This window comes from Desmodus rotundus, chromosome 6 (assembly GCF_022682495.2).
Source record: "Desmodus rotundus isolate HL8 chromosome 6, HLdesRot8A.1, whole genome shotgun sequence".
Classification (NCBI taxonomy): domain Eukaryota; kingdom Metazoa; phylum Chordata; class Mammalia; order Chiroptera; family Phyllostomidae; genus Desmodus; species Desmodus rotundus.
In genome coordinates this window covers 96,796,535-96,815,957 of record NC_071392.1, presented here as the reverse complement: position 1 = coordinate 96,815,957, position 19,423 = coordinate 96,796,535, and the positions used below count along the sequence as shown (strand labels likewise).

General features: G+C 53.0%; 1 protein-coding gene and 1 pseudogene across 1 annotated transcript; both read right to left on the bottom strand.

The window, feature by feature from the left end:
• Positions 1-478: 478 nt before the first annotated feature.
• On the bottom strand, positions 479-10,984 carry ANKRD60 (ankyrin repeat domain 60). Its single transcript, XM_053927202.2, has 4 exons — positions 10,576-10,984; positions 6,486-6,616; positions 4,829-4,994; positions 479-2,718 (listed from the first exon to the last, which is right to left on the bottom strand). The coding sequence occupies exons 1-4, from the start codon at positions 10,982-10,984 to the stop codon at positions 2,426-2,428; spliced, it is 999 nt and encodes a 332-aa protein (XP_053783177.1). The 3' UTR covers positions 479-2,425.
• A 139-nt stretch (positions 10,985-11,123) lies between these two features.
• LOC112303878 (serine/threonine-protein phosphatase 4 regulatory subunit 1-like) overlaps positions 11,124-19,423 on the bottom strand; it is a 51,089-nt pseudogene continuing 42,789 nt past the window's right edge.

The following is a 19,423-nucleotide window of genomic DNA, read 5'->3' as shown; positions in this document are numbered from 1 at the left end:
GTTCTCGGATGACCACTACTAGCATCTACGGAGCCCTTCCCTTGCCCCAGGCCCTCCCAACACCCTTAGGGACTGGCCCACGCCCCCCTCCATCCTGTGACCATAGGACATGTCCCAGGGACCACACCGACCTCACACTCTGCATCTTCACGCTACCCCGCAGTTCCCTATTCTAGTCACTGCAAGCCCAGCCTCAGGACAAATGCAAGGTTTCGGGGAGGCTGGGGATTATACTCAGCAAACTGGCCCCAGCTCCCTCCCCAGGGGAAGCCCTCTCCCCCGACAGAAAGATGAGGCCCACCCGTGGGCCTGCAGACCACCGATGCTCCTCACTAACGACCACCCCCGATGCCTTGGGCCCACACGGATTTCGAAGTCCTACAACAATGTTTGCAATGGCTTCCCCAGCCCCGCTCCTCCCCACACCCGTTTTTTTTTCTATTGGCTCCAAAGTGACCAAAAAAAAACCTTCAAAAGAAATATTTAATGAGTTATCAACAGAATGTCACGTGATTGCCACCGACTGCAGATCAAGTCTTCTACGGCTACAGACAAGTTTTGTTGAACCGGTGATGCAGGCTCATTCGGATGGGAGAGGGCGGATGTCGAGGTCATAGAAAATGAACCCCCAGGACCTACAAGCGTATTCAGCGATCCTGCCGCAGAGAGTTTGCAAGTTGCCCAATTTCGGGCCAAGGGTTTAATTGAATTGAGGCCACCCAAAGATAGAGTGTTCGCCCCCAAAGTTCTAGGGACAAGTGCCAGGCGGTTGGCCCTCCCAACAATGGAGACAACAGAGCTCCAGGCAAAACACGAGGCTGAGTAATGTCACTTGTTAAGTTAAAAGGGTGCTTTAGTCCCCCACCTCCCGCCCACACACCTCATTAGCTAAATGAATTGACCCACTCGATGAGGTTATTTAATATCTGCCTATTGACTTTGGAAAAATCCTGCCAAAACAAGATCTCCGCTTTGACATAGTTGGTGCTAAACTATATTTTTCTTCTCTGTTGTCAAACAGATCGCTGAGCTGGGCACAGCCACGTCCACTGAGTGTAAAGCCACGTCATCAGCACAGATCTTGCTCGCTATGACAGCGGGAACTGCGGCCAATTATATTAAAGCCGAAGCCAGCTGTTGGGATATACATCGGAAAGAAGGGCACTGGGATTCAGGGCCATCTCCATCACTTTAAAAACCAGCTTCCAGGCTGCCCGGTGAGGACCGATGGTGGAGTTGCGTCAGGCTGGAGAGAAATGCACGTGGCAGGCCCACAGCCGTTCTCGTCCTGTGGCTTCAGAGCCAAGAACTGTTCCCGCAACTCTAAAGTCATTTCCACCACTTTCCTCTGCGAAATGAGTTAGTCTGACAGTGGAGGGCAGTCCTATGGGTGTGCCTCCAATTTCCGTCTCCTTTTGTACTGCATCACAACCCTTAAAAAAGCAAGCCAACACTTAACCACCAGCCAAAAGGCCGGGCTTCCAGCTCTAGACAGCTTGGAAAGATCTAGTAGCAGCCTGTGAGCCACATTTCTGCTGGAACTCAGCCACAGCGCCCTCTTCAGATTGGCATGTCTGCTTGCCCCAGTCCTCACCCTTCCTTATTGTCTCCCCCCACCTGGCTCACTCACCCACACAGCAGACCCACAGGTCTGCATCTCTTGTGAGCTACAGAGCCTAGAATTCAGCATTGGTGTTGCTGCAGCAAAGGAGAAAGCTGGCAGCAGGTGGTGGGACACAGGGAAAGAAGGTGCCAGCCCCTTCTATGAGCTCATCATCATCTCTCACACTGCCTCCTCCAAGTTCCATGCCAACGTGTCACCTTTCAACAAATCAGACACCCTGTGGAGATCAGGTTTGGAGAATTAAGCTCTCCCCAGGCCTACCCCACCCCCAGCTCAAGCAGCAGACCCCTCCAGAGTGGCTCAGGAGAACTTCTGGAACATCTCTAGCATGGAAGCCTTTAGTTCTGTGAGTTTTACAAACTGAACCTCACAGCCCACGCTGCACATGACCTCCTGACATTTGCCAACACCCGTTTTGTACAATAACAACAGAGCTGTTCTCATTATTGCTGGTGCCGCCTGTTATCCAGATGCATTAGACGGCCTCCAGACGGGGGAGAAGGTAATTGGCTCTCCTCACCCCAAGTGGCGTTATTGGGCATCATGTACAAATAGCTTAAAATTAAAGGCTGCCACCAAGCCTATTAGGGCCGTAATGGATTACAAAATGAACACAACTCACCTGTTCCTATCAACTCCTGCCCAGGTCATTTGCAAGCAGGACAGATAATTTACTCTCTGATTCAGATGGATTGCTACGTTTCCCTGCCTTCCCACCCACCAAGGGTCATCCAAACTCTTCAAAAGTTGCCCACATCAGCTGTGATCAGCAAACAGCCCCAGTGGGGGCTGAGTTGTATCCTACTTCGTGGAGCCAGAGCCAGGCTTCCCATTCTGGAAAGCCTTGGTCGAGGTCAAGTCCTTTGGGTCCTTTCTGTCTGACTTTGTCATCCAGTAGGACAGGAACATTTGCCGCTCATCTTTTCTGTGGTTCAGCTGGCGGGCGATGGCCTGGGGCGTCATGCCCTTGGCATCCTTGGCGTGGATGGAGGCCCCGTACTTGAGCAGGAGGCTTATACAGTCCGACTGGCCCATGGCTGCGGCCACGTGCAGGGGCGTCCTGCCCATGGGGGACCGGCTGAGACAGTTGGCACCTGTAAAACAAGAACGTTGGCGGAGGGGGCCACCCTCCTGGCCCATTCAGGGAGAGAAGACAGGGAGGGGCCGAGGCCGTGAAGAGAACACTTGGGAGAGTTGAGAGCATCTCCCCATGCCCCAAACTGGGTGCAAGGGAAGGGGCAACACTTACCCCAGCAGCCAGCATGGCCTTGCCTCCAGCTGCCCATCTATGGCCTCCAGTGATCGTTCTACAGGCCCCCCTCCAACTCTGATGCTGACATCCACTGCCCTTGGGGTAACGTTGCAGGTCTTTCCTGCTTTCTCTCACCCCACCTCCCCCCTTATCACTATGGCAAGACCCCACAATGTTCTTCCTGGCCTCTCTCCACGGGTCCACCCTCCCAGCCTCCTACCCTTGTCCCACAAACACACCCTGCTCCCTCATCCTGCCCCTGGCCCTTTGCACACGCTCTGCCCTTTGCTAAACACTCTCGTCCCTTTTTCTCCCCCTGGGCTAACTCTACCGTTCCTTAGGTCTCATTTGCTTCTTCAGAAAACCCTTCCTTCACCCCTCCCCCTCCGCCCCACGAGCTCTGTAGATGCGGAGTGCACGGGCTGCATCTTCAGAACACGCTGTGCACCACCGACCATGGACTTAATTATCTGTAATCATGTCCTGACTTCCCTTCATAAACTCTACGAGAGCAGGACACGCAGCTGTCCTGATCACTGCCGTTCTCTTCCCCAGCACATAGCGCAATGCGTGGGGAAGACAGGCGCCCGGGAGGTGACAGGCGACAGGCCTCCCAGCTCATGGACAGGCGGGAGCTTCTGTCGCGCCCATCACTGCCTCCCACCCAGTGGGTGGGCTGATGACAGGTGTCCAATGTGGGCTTGTTGAATGGCATCAAACCCTGGGGAACCGACGCCATGACACAGGAAACAAGGCCATTCAATTTCATGCTGCTGACCCCGGGATAGCCTGTGTCTAGGAGCCATGGCTGGTCGGTGTGGTGAAGGGTTAATTAAATAGGTTCGCACGACGCCCGCCTTGGCCGAGACGCCTCTTCACGGCGGCTGTCTTGCAAAGGACAGAAAACTTTGTGAAGATGGCTGTAATTTTTAACTGGTGCTTTCAAATACATCACAGTTCCATCAGAGTGAAAATGACTTTCTATGAGCTGAAAGGACTAGTGGGCTGTGAAAAGCCCATATTTCATCGTACAACAGGCGGAGTGCAGAAGGCCGAAACACTCTGTCCATCACGGACGCACGGCCCAGTCATCCCAGCCGAGTGTCGAGGTGCTTCCCCCCACCTTACTTGGTGGAAGTGGGAGAAAAGCAAAGACAGAGCGCAGAGAGGCAAGGTCAAGGCCACAGGCAGGAAAGAAAGGGGTGTCATTTGAAAGCAAGTTGACAGGGGAGACCCTTGGATGAGGCCCCTTCTGAGCTGCCAATCATGGACCAAGGGCTCTGTCTGTCTCCTGTTCCTTTCCCAGAGGAAGTGGCGGCCTGGGCTGTCCACAACTAGTGTCCATGTTCTTGAATGGACTACACCTCAATCTGTGGGCCTCGTTTCCCAAAAACATCCTACCAGGAAAGACACATGTCCTCCTGCAGGGCTGATGCAAAGCCCTTTGATTGGGGGACGATGCAGGCTAAGGGCAGGCAGGAGTGGGGGGGGAGAGAGAGAGATGAAAAGCAGGTCAAAGGGTTTGGGGTGGCTGTCTCATAGGCTTGGAGGAAGGAGACTGGCTGACCTGCCAGACACCAAGAGAAGGGTGACGGCTCGGGGCTCACCCCTTGGACCATGGCAGACACCCCACATCAGCAGGGGGCAGGGAGGGACATCCCCAGTGCGTCTGGTCAGACACAGGAGCCAGGAAGCCCTTTCGGCTGCTCTCCTGAAAGTTCCATGTCCCCTCCACAGAAAGAACTCCCATGAGACCAGGCCAAGGAAGAGAGGGGACGCAGCCCCTGGTGAGCCCGTCCTAAGAAACCTCAGCTGCAGACCACTACGGGCGCTTGGCAAGCCTTGGGCCCAGGAAACCATTGCCGAAGGGGCCAGGAAGACAAGGCGCTCTGCTCTCCCCCCTCCCAGAAGGCTCCAACTCTTGAACGTCCTCAGCAGTCTACCCAAATTACCGTGTTCTAGAAGGTACTGAACGGCCTCCACGCGGCCCCTGTGTGAGGTGATGTACAAGGCCACGAATGCCCTCTGGGCCGTCCATGTCTTCCAGTGCTTCTCTCCCAAATACTGCGAGTTTGCGGTTTGGTACGGAGAATCTTCGGCCACGCCGAGGCAAGAGAGCTGTGCAAGAGACACGGGGGGACGTGAGCCCAGGCTGGGTGGGGGACACAGCACTCAGCCCTCCCCCGGGGGGAGTTTGCTCAAATGCCACAGGCAGGTTCCCGATGGTAACAGAGAGGAGCAAACCCTCGTGGAGATGTGGGAAAACAGCCGGCGCAGGGGAAGTTGTTGGACACATGTAAATGCCACAGGAAGTACGCATTCACCATCAGGCGGGCTTAGGAGTCAGGAAAGTCTTCCTGTCGGTGTTTTGAAGAGAGAAAAATAGATTTTTCTGAATGTCCAGAGGAAGGTGGCTGTGGTCAGTAAGGAAGACCCCAGCCAGCATGAAGCAGCTCCCCAGAGGGGAACGGACTGCACTTGACAGATTCTGACCTTCCGATCTATTTTCGGGCCCATTGTCTCCGTTAACTTTTGGAACACTCTGCACTTGGCTCCTGGTGAATAATAGCCCCATATCATCATCATCTCAGGGTGGGTTAAGGCTCTGAGCACAGGGGCGGGGGGGGGGGCACTGTCCCTGATGCCTGTGCCTAGTGTGGGGCAGCAGGGGGGAGAATGTGACCACACGCAAGGCGAGGGGATGGCAATTCCGACTCATCACAGAAGGGAACAACCCCCTTTCCAGGGCAAAAGCCAGAATGCCCGGGCATGGACTGATTTGCTGGGGAGGCCTAGGAGAAGGAGAAAAGCAGGGAGGGGTGTGGAAGGGGCTGTACAGACACCTGGGCAGGGCCCCACCCTTCCTCTGGGGCCACACACCCACAGGGGGGGTGCTGAAGTCCTGGCCCGGCCTCCCCTGAGCCCTGAACTAATCCCAACACCCCCTGTACCCAGCCTTCCCTGGACCCTCTTCCAGCCGGAACTGAACCGGTCTCCCCCGAACCATGAGCTCATCACTTTTCAGCCAAATTTACTTTCTGGAAAGAACATACACTTGTCCCCTGTGTCTGAGTGATTCATCTTCACTGTTGGGTGGACAAGCTGGTTTTCGCCTCCTTCCCCTCACTGCCCACCTGAGAGCCCAGCTGAGAGCCAAGCACAAGGCCTGCTAAAGAGTAGGCGCCTGCTGTGTGTCAGGCAGGGGGCAGGATCCCCGAGGATGGGATGCCACTCCCTCCAATGCTCGGGGCCGTGGACCCCCGGATCATCCCGAGTGTCTCGCTGGTGGTCAGATTAGGTCTCCAGCTTTACAAAACCCACCCGCAAGCCGCGGCGGTGTGCTCTGACTCCCTTGGGAGGCACAAGTGGGTTGCAAATCACCAGTGGGCGCACGCAAGGCGATCACAAACCCAACGGGTGAACGGAGACGCTCAATCCTGCATTTGATCAATTCGTGCGGAAGCCCTTGTCATCCTCTTTCCCTATTCTGAAACTTCTACTCAATATTCGCATGAAAGCATAGGTGATGTTCCCCCCGCCCACACACATGCACACAATTTATAGTTGCTTCATGAAGTGTAATATCCATTTAAAGAATTATGAAAACACCTTGCTGGTATCCCCTTCCGCAGCTGCCAAAACCAGGTCCGTCCATCCATCATAGTGCCAGACAGATAATGAAATAATCCCTCCGGGGATAACATTGTGGAAGTTCAGTGTGCTGTCATCCATCAAAACTCCTACGGAGAATCAGGTTTTCTTTAGAAAAAAAAATTGGGCATTCGAGATAGACTGTTGTGTTGGTTTAGTGAAGAGATCACCTGACCTGGGGTATCACAGAGATAATTGCAGGGGCCTTCATCGCTGACCTCAGTGGACGGCCCCGCACCGGTCTGTTTGGGGTGGTTAATGCTTTTAGAAAATTAATTTGGCTCAGCACCAAGAGAAGCCAAACCACACCAAAAAAAAAAAAAAAAAGGCAACGATTTCTAAAATTCTATATTATAACTCATCCCATTGTGAAAAAAGCCTGAGTCATTTTATGAGGTAAACTCTACAAATAGAACTAAACAAGATGCCCCAGGCACAGCACGACGTGGTTACACGACTTATAGACGTCAGGCTGAAACACTCTGGTTAGTGCTGACGTTCTTGGCTACGGAAATAGCCGTGACAAAAGTGTGTTGGATCGTTCAAATTATAGTCTATGACAGCGTTTCTCAGCCTGGGCGCTCTTGGGATTCCGGACTGGGTCCCCCTCTGCTGGGGGGCTGTCCTGTGCATTGCAGGCTGTTCAGCCACACCCCTGGCCTCTACCCATGGAATTCCAGGAACGCCATAACCCAGCTATGACCGTGAAAAATGTCGCCGGACACGGGACTTGGGTGGTGAACACCCAATATGATATACCGATGATGTATTATGGAATCGTACACTGGAAGCCTATATAACTTTATTAACAAATGTCACCCCAATAAATTCAATAAAAATACACAGTTAAAAAGCAAAAGTCTCCAGGCATTGCCAAATGGCCCCTGGGGGACAAAACTGCCCCAGTTGAGAACCAATGGCAACAAGAATTGTAATGCTGACATTCACCGTAATTTGGATCGGGGATGTTAGAAGTCCTTCATCTACAGAATCGTCCGTGAGTTTGCTCACCTCTTTCAGATTTGTGTCTCTCAAGGTTTCTGTGATTATCTCGCTTGATCCCCCCCGGTGACCTTTGAGGTCCAGGGCAAGCCACCAGCTCCTGGCGTACAGGCAGAAGCCCAAATTTCATCCATCGGCACAGCGCCACCTTCTCTCCTTCCAGTGGACCCTCCAGAGGGGTCCACCAGAGGGGTCACCAGAGGGGTCAGACTTCTTACCACAGTCGCTAAGTGCTTGTTGAGGAACAGGATCATGACATCAGAGCTAAGTCACAATCCTGTGACTTAGCTTTCTTGAATGTACTGCCTCAGCATAGCTCCTAGGCAGGAATAAATTCACAGGAGGGGTGCCCGGCATTTGTGGTTCGGGATTCGTAATTTTCTAATTACTGCTTTTGGAACTCAAAGTCCTGCAAGAGTTCACCTCATTTTTAACATGCTAACTACTGACTGGGTTCGAGATCCATTTCCCTCCGAATAAAGCCTCAGCAGTGCCCCCTAAGCATCTTCCAAATACTCCTCTGCTACAACCAGTACGTAGGAAGGGACCTCGGCATTTCACGTACGACTTTCCTGAGTTGTTTCAGTCTGGGGAAGGGACTGGCACGGGCACTTCTCTGGCTAAGAGGGCTCAGCGTGCAGATGGGGAAACCGAGCCCCGGAGGGGCAGTGTGTAGGTGCGGGGCTGCGGGCTGGGCTGCTGGGACCTGTCCGCCCCGGCCCCACGTCCGGCCCGCAGCACACTCTGGGGGCTGCAGCTCCAGGGCTCTGCCCCTCTTTTCTTCACCTGGTTTTGAGTTGATTTCCACCAGGAAGGGAGATGATGGAGGTGGGGCCTTTGATCCTGTTCTGTATCCTAACTCTTGTAAGGGGCAGGACAGGGACAGCCAGGTCCCCAAGCTGACGGAAGGAGGAGGGAGGAGGACAGGGTGGGCTCCAGGGTGTTTGCCCTCCACTGGGTGCCTCCCATGTGGGAGGAGCCTGGAGAGGGGGCCCAGGGGTCCCCATTTAGCCCTCGGGATCTTTGGGGGCTGGGTTCTGAATCCGGTTGGGCTGGCTTTGAGCTCCTGAGGCGGACAAGGACACAGCTTGAGATCCAGGGTTCGGATAGGAACTGGGCCAGGGCCAGTGTCTGGGGCTCAAAGGTGGACAGGGTGCTGACAAGAACAGAGTCTGCTCTGCATTTGGTGTTCCGACGAGGGCATGGTGCACTGTCTGTTTCGGGGTCCTGGTAAGGGGGTGTGTTCTGGAATGTGGACTCCTCACGTGGGCAGGGCTTGTTTTGAGACTTGAGGGTTCTGGTATTAGCCCTGGGTAGGGGGGTGTGGGGGTGAGGAACCAGACAGGTCTGCCCTGGGACTTGGGGGTCTTCATGGCAACAGGGTCTGCTCTGAGATTTGGGGTCCTGACACAGACAAGGATTGGTTTAGAACTTGGGGGTCTGATGTGGAAAAGGTTGGCTGAGGGGTTTGGGTTTCAAACACAAGCAGAGCTTGCTCTAAGTTTGGGCGCCTTCCCGTAGTAAGCGAGGCTTGTTGTGAACTTTGTCCTCCTCACATGGGTATGGTTGGCTCAAGGTGTGGGGGCTGACGCAGGCATGCTTTCCATGGAGATTTAGGGTGCAGACATGGGTGGGTTTGACTTGATTGGGGGGATCCATTGTAGGCAGAGTTTGTCTCATGCTTTGGAGCCCCATCTATGAGGACACTTTGCTCGGGGCTAGGGTTCTGGTGTAATTGCTCATGGTGAACTTGGGGTCAGGCTTGCCGACGTGGTCAGAGGTGGCTTTAAATTTCGGTGTCGAGATGTGGGAAGAGTCCACTTTGGGCGCTGGCACCCTTACTTACAGCGAGATGGCTGATGGGTGGGGGTGCAGATGCACACGTGGTTAGCTCAGGACTGGGGGCTCAGAACCGGGCGTGTCTGCAGGGGGGTTAGGGTCCTCATCTGTGTGTGGTCTGCTCTGGGCTTCAGGGTTCTGCTGCAGGCAGGGGGAGCGTAGGGATTTTATCTGAGGTTCAAATGCCAGCATGCTTTGCATGCAGATGCGGGGGCCCGGGCGGGCAGTCTGTCTCAGGCTCCAGCGTTCCTCCATGAGTGAGGTTGCTGGGGGATTTGGGGTTCTGATGGTCATGTGGATAGCCTAGAGGCCTAGGGTTCAGTCTTGACCAAATTTGTTCTTGGATTTGGGGTCCCAAAGGGGGCGGGGTTGTTCTGAGCGTTAGCATCCTTGTATGGACACAGTTGCCAGAGGATTCGGGGTTCTGAGGTAGTCACGGTCACCCTGGAGATCCGGGTCTCAGTCTTGGGCAAGTTTGTTCCTCCTTTTGGGGTCCTGAGGTGGGCAGGGGTTGGTTCATGCTTTAGCATCTTTGTGTGAACATAGTCGCCAAAGGATGTGTGGTTAGCCTTGAGATTTGGGGTTCAGTCTTGGGAAGGTTTGTTCTGGGTTTTGGGGTCCTAAAGGGGGCAGGCTTGTTTCAGGCTTTGGTTCCCTCGTGTGGACACAGCAGGCTGAAGATTGGGGGTCCTTATATCCACATGTCCAGCACAGGGGCTTGAAGTTTGCTTTGAGTTTGGGGTCCTGCTGTGAGCAGGTCTGCTGGGGCCACAGGGTCCCACTGAGAACAGGCATTTTAGTGGGGGTGGGGCTTGTAGTCTTAGGCGAGCACTGTTGGCTTTGGGACTTTGGTCCCTGAGGAAGTCTTGGGGAGCTGGGGGTTCTGCTGTGGCAGGGTATTTTGGGATCCAGGGGCAGGACTTGCTGTGGGGGTGGGGCCCTAACACAGACAGGGCTGTCTGTGGAATGGGGTCCTCCTGTGGGCAGGGTTTGCCTTAAGACAGGGGGTCTAATGTGAACCTGGCTCTTTGGGGTCTTCCCAATCCCAGACCTTCATCTGAGGTTCCGGTGGGCTGGGGTTTGTTTGGCCATCTGGGGACGCTCACTGGGCAGGAGTCCCTTCAGGGTCGCAGGTTCAGAAGGGGACTAGGCGCCCCGGGGGTGGAGGGAGCACTAAAGGGCAGGGATGGGGCTGAGCGGGGGCCACCTTGGTCCAGGTACTGGAGCTGCAGCAGGTTCAAGGGGACGCCAGCTATCAGGTCCAGCTCCTCTTTGAGTTCACGCACAGTCATGTCGCTGCGGCAGTTTGTCACCTCGAACATCTCCCCGGTCTCCTCCAGCAACACCCGCATGACAAACACCTCTGGGGTCACATCGAGTTCCAGGTTCTCGGCTTGCGGGTCCCCGCCGCGACTCAGGGTGCGGGGACGGGCCCTGGACCTTGCGGGGAGGCTTCGCGGGCCCCCGGAGCCCGACCCTCGCCCGCTTGCAGTGGGGTTGGGGCAAAAGGAGCACCCCTGTGGCCCCGCCCCCGCTCCGCCGGCAACGTGCGCCACGCCCGCAGAGCCCGCCGCCGCACGCTGCATGGCCCTCTGCCCGGTTTTGCCCCGCGTCATCCCTACTGCCTGCGGCGGCCACGCATCACCGCGGACCCCACCACCTATGGGACAGCGCCCACAATGAACAGAGGCGCTGCTCCACGTAGACGCGGTGACGGGCCTTACATAACCTCGAAGGACACGGGTACTCCCTGAAACCGTCAGAAGCTTTATTGAGATCAGTACAAAGGCATCGCCCAGAGGCCGCGTACCCCCAGCTCCCACCACCCCCCAACTCCAGCTCCAAGTTTCCAAGCTGCTCTTAATGTTCCTTTAGTCTGGAACACGAGGCAGCTTCCGGCCACTGTTAGGAAACTGGGACCTTTTCTCCACGTCTGTCTAAAACACCACCTTTGCATAACTCAGCGCCAACTACCTGGAGGAATTACGGGTGAACAAGGCTCTGACTCGTTCACCACTGCACACACTGCATATAGAGGGTTGTAAAGTGCTTAAAAATCGTTTTTCCAGCATGAATGAGAAAACCAACAGCGCAGATATGACTGCTTTCAGCAGATGTGGGCCCGCTTTGGTAAGAAAAACCAAACCAAACCAAATCCGGCACTTGGCCTCCCCAGAAGTGGGAGACAGACCTTCATGGAAGTTTGCAAAACCCATCAGTTTTGAAACTGCTTGGGAATTCTGGCAGCGAGGAAGGCGCAGAGGAGAAGTACCCGTAAGAAGGGGTGCTGGCCATGGGGGGGATGGCAAGGACAGGTCCGTCGTTGAGGTGCCTGGCACGGGGGCTCAACCTGGGAGAGGCCCACCTTTGCTTTCCCACTAATTCATCTGAGGGGAGGCCCCGAGGTCAAGGACACAGGAAGTCCCGGTGTGCTGTCCGGATCCCACACACTCAGCCCGTGGGTCCGTACGGTTGGCACGCATGGAGCTCAGTGATGGGGGAACAGCAGGAGAGGATGCAGGGAGAACCAGAGCAATCTTAGTGAAAGCTCAGGGGTCACCAAAAAAAAAAATGATAAAAAAAAAGATTAAAATGGGAGCTTTAAATGCCTTTTTTTTTTTGCAGAGAAATTACCATCATTCTCTCACACACACACCCTCTGCACTGGAAAGGCATCCCTACCAGAGAAAACTTTTAAAGCGCAAACTGACACTTTAAAGGCTGGATGAGTCACCAGAGTGTCTGGGCCGCCGCCAAGCACGGCCGACTTGGTGCGCGAGCTACACACATCACAGCACAAACAGAAGCTAATCTTTTTTTCTTTGACGGAAAATTAAGCTCTGCACAGAATACAAGATTCCAGTTGAATGATTCTACTTGCTGCGAGACCAACAGACTTTAACACGGCAATGTGAGCTGCTAGGCAGTAATTTTAATCGCCTGTTACTGAAGCAAAGCACCACCTCCACCCACTCACTGTGGGCAAGAACCAAGCACAAAATGTGTTAAGGTGTTTTTTATTAACATGTAGCCCCCACCTACTACCCCACCCTTTGCCGAAGTCGTCCAGATGTGACCCTGGTGCACCTCGCTTTCTCTGGCACGCTCGCCTCCTCCCCTTCTGTTCAAAGCAGCAGCTCCTCAGGACTGGGCGAGGGGAGAACATCCTGGACAGCAGGGTATTCAATAGATAGCGCCAGGGATTTTATTTAAAGCAAAAAGAAAAAAAAAGGTCCAAGGGAAGAACGGATACAGCTGACATGCCCTTGGCGGTGGCCCTTGGTGCCACGGGGTGGCCCGTTCCTTCCCTCACTCCCACCTTTGAGGAGACACACGCATTAACAGGAGGAACACAGGCACACATGTGTGCAGAATTTACTCCAACGTTTATAGAACCTTGAATTACTAATGAAAAACCTATTTAAATTCTAGAGCATCTTTCTTAGTTTAACTTATAAAAGCATGAAATCTAAGTTCTGTGGAGTGACTTTGCAGAGCACCATTACTCAATGGCCCAGAGCGCCGGTGTTTGTGGACAGGTCTGCGGGCTCCGCAGAACCGGGGTGCCCTGTTTGGTTCCCACTCTAACGCATTAGGTAGGAAGGCGACATCTGTGCGTTCCAACGGCCAGTTTTCCTCCTGAGTTTTCAAGCATTCCGATCACAAGAGAATGAAGTCTTTCTGCTTCATGCCTCTATCCAAGGCCGATCCGTGTCTTTACTGCTACAGGCCTGTGGGAAGGGAAGGGATGAGGGAAAGTTCCACACGGAGTTTATAGCGAACGCACAACCCTGGAAAGACCACCATAAATCGTTCTTCAGTAGATTTCTTTAACTACTGTGCTTTTCAAAAGTAAACAAGTTGGGCTATATTTGCAGCAACTCAAGATGGAGCATAAATTCAAATGATGTATTTGTTCTGTTCACTGATAGGAGGCTAACATTACATTAATTTCTTCCTGTCAAGAGTTATTTACTATGTACAGTATTTCAGTTACAAATAAAATACAATACCATAAGCCGTGTTTTATAGGAAAGCAGAAGGGAGACAAATGTGCAGGCCTATTAAAGACTGAAAGACTTCTGATAAACTACTTTATTTGGGGGGGATGCTTTCAATAACAGAGTCTATAACAGGAGAAGCGAGCTCCCCATGGGCAACCTGAGGCTCTGGAGGACCCCACACCCAGTTAGCCACCTGGCTCTGACCTTCCAGGCTCTGGACTGGGCAGGCGGCCTGGCCACCTGAGACCTGCGCCCATCCCAGGGGCAGTCCTGTGAGTGCAGGTGGGAAAGGGGTCGTTGCCAGTATAGGGTCGGAGTGTCAGAACCTTTCCTCCCTTGGCAGGTCTGATTCTGGTAAGACGTGTGCACCGAGAATGGAAGGATCCGGCCGTGAGCAATCACCGAGCACTCAGTTCTGTTTCTCCAGCACAGTAGATTCCGCCGCTTTGGTTCCAGGGTGGCAAAGGAGGAGACATCTTGGTCCCGGTCTGACTGCCAAACTAAAACGGTCTCTTCAACGACTCCAAGATGAGGGTGACTGGCATTTCTAAAGTATATCAGGAAGAGGAAATGGGGTGTGAGCTGTGCGGGCCATGGACGGTGCCCAGGAATAGCCTCCGGCCCCAGGGCTGCTTCGCCCACACCATAGGACAGCCAGTCACTTTTTCAAAGACTCGTCACGCACACAAGTCCTTCAAAGGATAAAACTGCTTTAATCAAAGAGTATCTCCAAAATTTCAAAAATGTCCTCCTGAGAACAGGCAGGCATATTTTAAAAATTATAACTAGAAACTTCTAATATCATCTTTTCTTCGTCCAGCAGAGTGAACTGCCCAAAGGGCCCTAGCTTCCATTAAGTTCTGTTCAGGTCGAAAATAACTGGCCAGGCCGGACTACGGACTTTCTTCTTACTGATGACAAAACCAGACCATTTGCAGTTGTTAAGGATGAAATTAGATACCTTTTATAATCTGTACATCATAACTCAAAATTTGCAAAGTTCCCTTCATTTCTAGGAGATTGTGTAATATTCTACATTTGAGCATGTTTAATAACTGTAAAAGTTAAACCACATCCATCTCCTCAGCCCTTTTCCGAATAGCATGAAATACCATGAAAGCGGACATGTTAGTTTGCATCACGCATCAAACGTACGCTGTCACAGACTCTGCCACATCCCTGCAGCGGGGGCCCCCTGGTTGCCTGAGCAAGTTGAAATGTGTTAGTCCGGAAAACGGGGCCACACCCCCTCCCCCGACAGCGCCTGCCTCGGGGCCGGGGCCGGGGCCGGGGCCAGCACCAGCCTCACAGTGAGCATGGGGCCTGACGCCAGGCTAAGAAGGCTGGTGGGGGGGCGCCCCGCAAACTGGTCCATGCGGATCCCGTCCTCACTCACCACTGCCTGTGACAGGAAGAGAGGCAGAGCCAAAGAACCCGCATGTTCCAGCAGCCATCAGCGCGGTTCTGCAAGACACACCGACTTCTGTGGCTCAGGGGAAGTCAGTTGGGGCCTGCTGCCCTGATGGCCTGTGCCTCGGAGGTGCACACTCTCAACCTCAAATCTGGTCGGAACCAGAGCTAGCGTCTTGTAGGTGCTTACCCAGCACCGGCTCACAAGGGGTGTGGTGTCTGGGGGAGAAAGCAAAGGCTTCGGGTCAGATGGGTCCAGGGTCAAAGCCCGACGCTGCCACTCATTGCCTCTGCAGCCTGGCTTTCTGGTCCTGAGCCTCCGCTTTCTCACCTGTGCGACGGGGAGGTGCAGGTGCAGCAGAGTGCACGCAGGTGAGTGAAGAGCCCTCCCCTCCGTCCCTCACCAGACCCAGGCTCTGAGGGCAGAGGCCACGCCTGCCAGCCGACAGCCAAACCCCTGGCCCCAACCCATGCCCGGCCTCAGGACGGCACACACACACTGCTCCCGCGAGGAGCCCGCCCCCGCACACTGTGTCTCTGCACACGGACAGCCTGACAGGCACCCTCGTGTGGAGCCCTTGCAGCCAGCCGCAGGGACCAGAATCAGCCCAGTCTTGTAGGTGAGCAGATCCTGCTCCAGAGTGGTGGCGACACCAGGGTCTCATGACCATCCAGCAGGAGCAGCGGGAGACTCTGAGGCGGACACAGGGCACCGACAGGCCTCACTCCTGCAGCCGCCCCTGCCGGGGGACCGCTGAACCTAACACGTGCTCACCATGTCCCCGGCGCCCGGTGCTGTACCTGGTAACTGAGAGCCATCAGCTCACTGAAGCCTCGTGGCCGAGCTGGGGCAGGCACGCACACCTGCCCCCCTGTTTTACAGAGGGAGAGGCCGGGCTGGGAGGCTGCTTGGCCCTGGCCACTCGCCACGCCTCAAAACTGGGGGCTGTGGCTTGGAGTTGGCCCTCGTGACCTCCAGGCACTGACCTCTCCCTAGAGCTGCACTGAGCGATTGTTGGCAGGACCTATAGGAGGCGGTCTAGGCTGAGAATGCTTTCCTTGTGTTGGTTACTGTGCGTTTTCTAAATCTTCAATGATTCTCTAGTGAAAGCACATGAAAAATTAATTGTTCTTAAATGAAACTGGTTGGCATCTTTTCCTTTTGTTTCATCATATATTTGCTAAATCTGAGATTAAGAATTTAAAAATAAAAGTAAAAATATCTCATTTACCCTTTGTCCACAAAATTATCTGGGGCACCAACTGTTTCACCGAAGTCTGAGGTATTGGCCTGTGGGTTGTGAATTGGGCACTTCTCAAAGTACTCCTGTGATGCCCCTCCAGCCCAACAGGGGGCCCTGGTGAGTCTTCCAGTGGGGGTTGGCTTGGAGGGAGAGAAAGGGGGCTTTGGGGCCTGGGGTCAGGCGGAGTCCGATCATGGCTTACCTGTACTACTGACAAAGCTGGGTGATGGTTCCGGAGATTCAGAATGCTATTCCCTCTACCTTTGTATATGCTCAAAATGTGCATAAAGTAACACTTCAGCAGGGAAAAAAGTATGGCTTTACACTTCCTGTGTGATCTTGAGGAAGTTACTTAACCTCTCTGGGCTTCAACTGCCCATCTACAGACAGGTATAAGAGTGAAGGGGTGAACATGCTCAGTGCACAGTAGACCTTGTCACCGAGGGTGAGACGTGCAACGAGATGCCAGGTGCACAGAGGCGGTCAAGTCACGGCCGCCTCCCCAGCCAAACGTGAGTCGCACCCTCACTTCCAAGGTGCTACACGGACGGGTGACCTGAGGCACTGGACAGGCTGGCGTGAACTCCACTGGAAAGAGATGCAAAAGTCTCTGGCCCAACCTGTCGCTCTGTCCTTCACCACCCCCACACCAGGCAGCTGGCTGCGGGGCGGGGAGTGAGGCACACAGCCCTGAACTGGGTGTGACAGGGGAGGGCTCTGGGCCTGGCCCTCCCCTCACGGACGGAAGGTGCTGGGTGGACGGGCTTGTTTACCCTCTGCCTCCAGCATCTAGTGTGCCTGGCACACAGTAGGTGCTCAATTGACAGCTAAGGGCAAATGCGTGTACAGGTTGGGAAACCCTGTTCAAGTCGCTTCGCCTAACTGGGCTGGACCCAATCTCCCATGAGACAAAGGAGTTCGGCCCATGATCCCCAAGTTCCTGCCTGGGTTCTTCATTGGGGCACCTGATACCAACACACAGTAGGTTCCCCCCAGGCCACACTCACCTGGCAAATGAAAGTGAATGCTTGCCTCCCAACCCACTTCGAACAGTGCTGGAACCTTATGATGAGCTCATTGACGCAACTCAACCCCAAAGCACTTTCACTGTTGGAACAGAACTTCCGCGGGATTGCCACAGCCTGCGGGAAAAAATCAGAACGGATTGAACAGGCTGCCACCTGTTTGAATTATGGATACTACTCTACATGGAAACGAGACATCTTCATGCGCCCTTCCACCTTGAAAATGAATTTATGAGCGTGAGTAAAAGTAACTATGTCACAGTAATCATTAGAACACAGAGAAAACAAGATGTTTAAATACATGGCAACACACCTCTCATTTCATCAAACCTCTCATTAAAGTAAAATTTAACAAGGGACTGGCACTGAAAAACACATTATTGATCTTAAGATTCTAAATTTGAGAAAATGTCCCCCTGCATATTGAAAAAATCATTACCTTTCAGAACATGTCATTTTAATATAATTTTAATACCATCAGAGTACCCTAGTAAATCACTATTTTCAAATGAGACCCCCACCCTGCCTCACTCTTCAGCTGGTATAAGCCCACATAAGACAGGATCGGCTTTTCTAACTGCTTTGCTACAAAATCATGTGGTAGAGTAAACCTGGCCTGTGTTTAAAAGAAACACGAAGCCACTATTTAAATGGTTTCATTTATACAATGATTTACCCACAATTTCCATCCCTGAAGCACATGGCTTAACAAAAAGGTAATCTTACATACTGATAAAACTATCATACAGTTCCTAATTCCAAAATGCAAAAGCTGGTTTCACAGGTAAAGTGAAAAATATGAAGCCCAGAAAAAAAAAAGGGGGGGGTTAAAAATGGAAGAAGCATAAATACTCCTATTTCCAAAAATCACAAGCACAGAAAGCCACGATTCCTTACAAGTCTGAAGGAGATCCACCCAACTTTATCTGCACACAGCTTTAAGGCATATGCATGAAACACTGTAAACATCGTTGGGGTTATAGAGTTCCAAAACCAGTATCAGCTGCCTGAAATTTAAAAAAAAAAAAAAAGGAAAAAAATTGTGGGGGCAAAAAGTACCTTATTACCTTCTCTTTATTCTCCCTTCCTCTTATAGATAAAAATAACCAAACTGCAGAACAGGGCAAGGAGGACCCAGGGAGGCTTCCGGTCAGGGAAAGGCCAAAAGCAGAGTTGAGTGAAATGACCACGCAAAGAAAAGCAAAAAAAAAAAAAAAAATCTTTTCATCTCACACACACAACCAAATCAAATAAAAAGGAAATAAATTAAACATGGTAAAACAGAGGCTGAGAAATTTATGAATAGGGATTTACTATTTCAATTTTAGGTTATCAGTTCGAAAGCACATAAAACTTTCAGAATCAGATAACATAAAAATAACCAGAACGCTGAAGTTCCCAAAGCTCAGCAGATCAAGGGAACACTCAAATGAGATTTCACTGCCTCCACAGTGTTCCCGAAGCTGCAAATTAAATTTTCTGTGGCTGCTACCGGCTCCCGGCTGGAGCGGTGCTTGTCAAACGCGGCCGGTCCGCTTGCGGAGAACCGGTCCGCTTGCGGAGAACCGGCCGCTGCGGCCAGTTCCTCTACCGAGGGAATTCATCCGCGGCTGGTGGGGAAAACCTGACACCCGAGCGCTCACTGTGCTCCACACGGGCATGGGGAGAAGAGGATGAAAATCAATGGCATAATGTCTACACTGGCACCAAAAGGAAATGAGAGATGGGAAGGCAGTTAGAACCAGAAGCCAGGAGTGACGGTGAATACTTTCATAGAAAAAAGCACTGTTTTCAGAAAAATGATACCAATACCATGGGCACGGGAATTCATATCAGTGGTTTTGGCTTCAATAACTAAGGCAGAGATGGGAGATAGCCAGAACTCGTAGATAACGCTGTCGGGCGATGCTTGCCAAGTTGAGCGCCAGACCTCAGCTCGGTCCCCAAACCAATCCGGTCCCTGATCCAGGTCCCCAGCCCAGGGGAAGCGGGTCAGCCGGACCCGGGTTCCCTGACTCCTTCCCCATCTCCAGGAAGCACATGAGCTAGTCCCAATCCTCATCCCTACCCGCGTTCCCACCCCAGGCTTCGTCCCCATCTAGGACCCCCACACCCATCCCCACCCCTGTCCCGGTCCCCATACCCATCCCTATCCCCATCCCTGGGAAGCAGGTCAGCCCAGCCATGCGTGGACCTGGTCGAGCTCCCGCACACTGCCGCCAGAGGGCGCAATGCTTTCATAAAAAAAAACGGGCCTGTTTTTTCTCTGTCCTCAGCATTCCCTGGGAACAAGGCATAATGACTAAAACCTCAATCGCTCAAATTAAGCATAATGATCAAAGATCACAGCAAAGAGAAAATCTTTCCGTTTG